General features: G+C 43.0%; 1 protein-coding gene across 1 annotated transcript; it reads left to right on the top strand.

The window, feature by feature from the left end:
* Positions 1-123: 123 nt before the first annotated feature.
* Positions 124-4,375, top strand: LOC121965538 (eukaryotic translation initiation factor 5B-like; the record flags this gene model as incomplete). Its single annotated transcript, XM_042515679.1, has 10 exons — positions 124-213; positions 305-364; positions 1,504-1,811; positions 1,896-2,003; positions 2,600-2,710; positions 2,812-2,879; positions 3,009-3,150; positions 3,227-3,358; positions 3,960-4,142; positions 4,214-4,375. Coding segments are annotated over 10 exons (1,364 nt in total), but the record flags the coding sequence as incomplete, so codon positions are not given.
* Between the last annotated feature and the right edge of the window lie 518 nt (positions 4,376-4,893).

The following is a 4,893-nucleotide window of genomic DNA, read 5'->3' as shown; positions in this document are numbered from 1 at the left end:
CCTCATTGCTCCTCATTGCTCCTCACTGCTCCTCACTGCTCCTCACTGCTCCTGCAGATGGCGGGGTCCGCCACTGCTGCCAGTCAAACAAATAAAACTAAAAACCTTCTCTGTCCTCTGTAGAAACTTCAGAGGTGACTTCGCCGACGTCGGAGACGCCAGAGCCCGTTGCCATGGAGACGGAGGCGGAGACACCGGCAGCTGCAGAGCCAGGTGAGTCTGCAGGAGACAGGAAGTGGAGAATGTACGGTGACGATCAGGGTTTATGGTCATGATGTTGACCTCCTCCTCCTCCTGTGTGCAGAGGTGAAGCCAGAAGCAGCTGTGGACGACTGGGAGGCCATCGCCACCGATGAGGAGAAAGGTGAGGAAAAAAACGATATCAGCCAAAGAAAAACCCCAGAGCGCTCTTTAATTTCTACCGGTGATTAACCCTTTAGTGACTGTTTATGTTCATTTTAGTCTCTTTTCTTCTTCCTGTTGTGATAACTGTGTGTGTGTTGATGCATGTGTCCTAAATGTAGTCCAGATTGTGTATTTGAGTGTAATCAGTGAATTTGCAGCTCAGCTCCTACAATAAGTCTAAAATACACTGTGGAAACTAAATAGTTACATTCAGACTGTTCAGGTCCAAAAATGCTCCATTGAAACCCATTCAAACTGACATTTTTGATCCCACAGCCATCAGAGCAGAAAAACAGGACTTGTATTATTTCTGGGTGTCATTCTGGGCTTTTGACTCTGAATTTGTCATTTTGACTATTTTCCACCTGATGAGGTCATTTTGACCATATTTGGCATATGGAGGAAATACATGCTATTTCCACTAGGTGACCTGTCACAGTCAGTGTGCCAAATATGCATGTAGTATATTGAAAATAATTCATTTTTTGTGTTTTCTTAAATCTAAAAACATAGTGGCATCATGACTGGAGCTGGTTTGAAAATTAAGATAATAAAATAATAATTTTGACGGTTTATAATTTTTACAGCCTGATTTTGAGAAGTGCATTTTGTGCGCAGAGCGATGTGAGTGTGTGATATTAAGGCGGGCCCTAACAGTTAATGGATTTTGAACTCTTTTGAATTCTTCAGATAATTTTGACTAAAATTTGGCACAAACATCCACTTGGAATCAACAATGAACTGATTAGATTTTGGTGGTCATAGGTCACCGTGACCTTGCATCCATCTTATTCTTGTGAACGTGATATCTGAAGAACCCCTTGAGGGAATTTCCTCAAATTTGGCACGAATGTCCTCTTAGGCAAAGTATCCATCCCTTTTTCCTGTATCCCAAAATCTTTAAATATCTTATTGTATCCGATCAGGGGTCAAAACCTCCAAAATATTCAATCATTCATATAAAAGAAACCTAAAAATAAAAACAGCTCAGAAACTAAAACCAGAAATTTATCACAATCCTTGTCCTCAAGAGTGATTTGACATTTTTGTACAGCGTTTATTTTCACAGAAAGTGACAGCAGTGTTTAAACTTTTCAGAGCTGAAGAAAGTCCACATCGAGGTGAAGGAGGACGTCACGGCTCCACCTCAGCCTACGGGCAGCGAGGAAGACGAGGAGGACGAGGAGGAGGACGAAGAGGAGGAGGAGGACGAGGAGGAAGATGAGGAGGAGGACGACGAGGAGGAGAGTGAGGAAGAGAAGGAGAAGGAGGTCGCGACGACGGCGGTGAGTCAGGGGAAGAGGAGGGCGGCGAAGGAGAGCGAGGACGAGAGCAGCGAGAGCGACGAGGATGACGGCAGGACCAAGGAGGAGCGGCGGTACGACCGGGCAAAGAGGAGGATCGAGGTGAGAGGAGCTCGGGAGGAGTTGGAGCTCGTCTCCTCTGTACGCCGTCTCTGACTGACAACGTGTTTCCGTGTGTTTCCATAGAAACGGAGAGCGGAGAACCTGAAGAACGTGGACCTGGACAGACTGAGAGCTCCGGTGGTCTGTGTGCTCGGACACGTGGACACGGGGAAGACCAAGATCCTCGACAAGGTGACGCTCACTGTTTACTTTTTGTTGTTTCCTCTTTACTGTGTAGTTTTTATTGTTCAATATTTTCTGTTTATTGATTCTTTACTGTCTGATTACTATTTATTAACTGTTTACTTGACTGTTTACTGTTTATTGTTTTGTCATTTATAGTTTGACTAATTTTTTCTACTGTTTGTTCACTATTTAATTGCCCATTGATGTTGTTTACTGTTTACTGTTATTTTTACTGTTAGCCATTTTATAGTTTAGCTAATTTTTTACTGTTACTTATTTCGATAGCTGTTCACTATTTATTGCCCTATTATTTACTGTTAGCTGACTGTTTATTTGTTAGCTGTTAGCAGCCTATTAAATTAGCAGACTGTTATCGTTAGCTGTTAGCAGACTGTTATCGTTAGCTGTTAGCAGACTGTTTCGTTAGCTGTTAGCAGACTGTTATCGTTAGCTGTTAGCAGACTGTTATGGTGTTAGACTGGTTTACTGTTTACTGACTGTGCTTATAACAACTGTTAGCTGATGTAGCGAAGGTGGACTGTGTTTTCTGATGCTGTAGTAACAGTGTGTGTGTGTGTGTGTGTGTGTGTGTGTGTGTGTAGCTGCGACACACTCATGTTCAGGACGGAGAGGCCGGAGGAATCACTCAGCAGATCGGAGCCACAAATGTCCCAAAAGAGACGATCGAGGAGCAGACCAAGATGGTTAAAAACGTACGGCGGTGTTTTATATGGCGTTATAGTAATGCTGTTATTAATGTTTTTATATGAATGGGGTCGTTGTGACTAAAATAACTCGAGTGTCGTTTGTGCAGTTTGAGAGAGAAAACCTGCGGATCCCCGGCATGCTGATCATCGACACACCTGGACACGAGTCCTTCAGGTAACACAGGTCCAAACCTCAGTATCACAGTCTGGAAGACATGTATCCTTGTTATTTAAAAAAAAAAAAATTCCATATTTTTTTGTATTTTAAAACAATATATTTGGCAATTATCTACTATCCGTTCAGTAACCTGAGGAACAGAGGCAGCTCTCTGTGCGACATCGCCATCCTCGTGGTCGACATCATGCACGGCCTCGAGCCTCAAACGCTTGAGTCCATCAACCTGCTGAAAGAGAAGAAGTGTCCCTTCATTGTCGCCCTCAACAAGGTCAGTCCCCTCTTCATCCTCTGGCGCCCTCATCTTCTTCTTGGTTTTTTTCTGACGTTTTTTTTTGTGTCATCAGATCGACCGTCTGTACGACTGGAAGAAGAGTCCGGACACTGACGTCGTGACCACGCTGAAGAAGCAGAAGAAGAACACGAAAGACGAGTTTGACGAGAGGGCCAAGGCCGTCATCGTGGAGTTTGCTCAGCAGGTAGGGATCATTGCATCATCATGTAATCAACCAATCAGAGCCTTTCTTTTCTTTAAGGGCGGGTTTCATACTTTTGTACTTGCATGCATCTCACTCTTGTAAACGCAGAATCTCAAGAACACCTTGAGGAAATTTTCTTTAAATTTGGACAAACGTCCAAACGGACTCAACAATGACCTAATTAGACTTTAGTGGTCAAAGGTCAAAGTGACATCATATACGTCTTATTCTCAAGAACGATATGTTTCATGAACACCTTCAGGAAATTTCTTCAAATTTAGCACAAAGGTTCACTTGGACTCAAGAATTCACTGATTATATTATTTTATATTTTGTTGGTCACGGTCAAGATCACTGTGACCTCATCTGTCTCATTTTTGTGGACGCAGTATCTCGCTTTGAAGGAACTTTTTCAAGTTTGGCACAAACATTTACCTGGACTGAAAACATTATCTTAAATTCGTTTCAAATTTCTGTGACAACAAAAAACTTTACAGATGTGTTAAAATATTTAAATACGTTTATAAAAAATGTAAACAGTAGTGGGCCCAGGACAGAGCCTTGAGGAACACCTTCAATAAGTTCTGTTTTTGTTCTCCAGGGTCTCAACGCCGCCTTGTTCTACGAGAACAAAGACCCCCGGACGTTCGTGTCGTTGGTTCCCACTTCGGCCCACAGCGGCGACGGGATGGGAAACCTCATCTCCTTATTGGTGGAGCTCACACAGACGATGTTAGCCCGCCGGCTGGCGCACTGCGACGAGCTGCGAGCTCAGGTCATGGAGGTAAGAGAGGTTTGATTCAGAGTGAAGTAAACCGTCTGGACGGATAATGCTGATGGAGTCCGTGTGTTCAGGTGAAAGCTCTGCCTGGTATGGGAACCACGATAGACGTCATCCTGATTAACGGCCGCCTGCGGGAGGGAGAGACCATCATCGTACCGGGGGTGGAGGGACCAATCGTAACGCAGATCAGAGGGTTGCTGCTGCCGCCGCCTCTAAAGGAGCTGCGAGTCAAGGTAACATCAGCCTTCATTTCAAATAAAAGACCACGAGATCTCCCCTCATGAGCGGGTCAAAACTGTGTGTAAAGTGTGTGTAAGGTGTGTGTAAGGTGTGTGTAAGGTGTGTGTAAGGTGTGTGTAGGGCTCCTGCGGTCATAAAAACCCGGGAAAGTCATGGAATTTGCTAATGGTAATTGGAAAACTAAATATAGCCCAGATTTTTTTTGGAAAAGTCTGAATTTGGCTGTCTGTGATAAATGGCCGAGTTTGGTGACAGATACAATTTTTCTTCAGAAATTCGTCAAAAACGTCCATGAATTGTTTTCTTTAAAAATTACCAAAAAACAAAAGTCACCAAAATGTTTTCTTTAAAAATCGCCCAAAATTTGAAAGGAAATACAACAGTATTCCAGTATTAACAGTACAAAAATACAGCAAAATGTTTAAAATGTTTTCTTTTAAAATTGACAAAAAGATTAAGTTTTCGCTGAAAATTGGTGGCTAAACTAATACAAAATACCACCATTTAAAGT

This window comes from Plectropomus leopardus, unplaced genomic scaffold, assembly GCF_008729295.1.
Source record: "Plectropomus leopardus isolate mb unplaced genomic scaffold, YSFRI_Pleo_2.0 unplaced_scaffold2046, whole genome shotgun sequence".
Taxonomy (NCBI): domain Eukaryota; kingdom Metazoa; phylum Chordata; class Actinopteri; order Perciformes; family Serranidae; genus Plectropomus; species Plectropomus leopardus.
The sequence above is the reverse complement of the archived record's forward strand: the minus strand, read 5'-3'. Positions and strand labels throughout refer to the sequence as shown.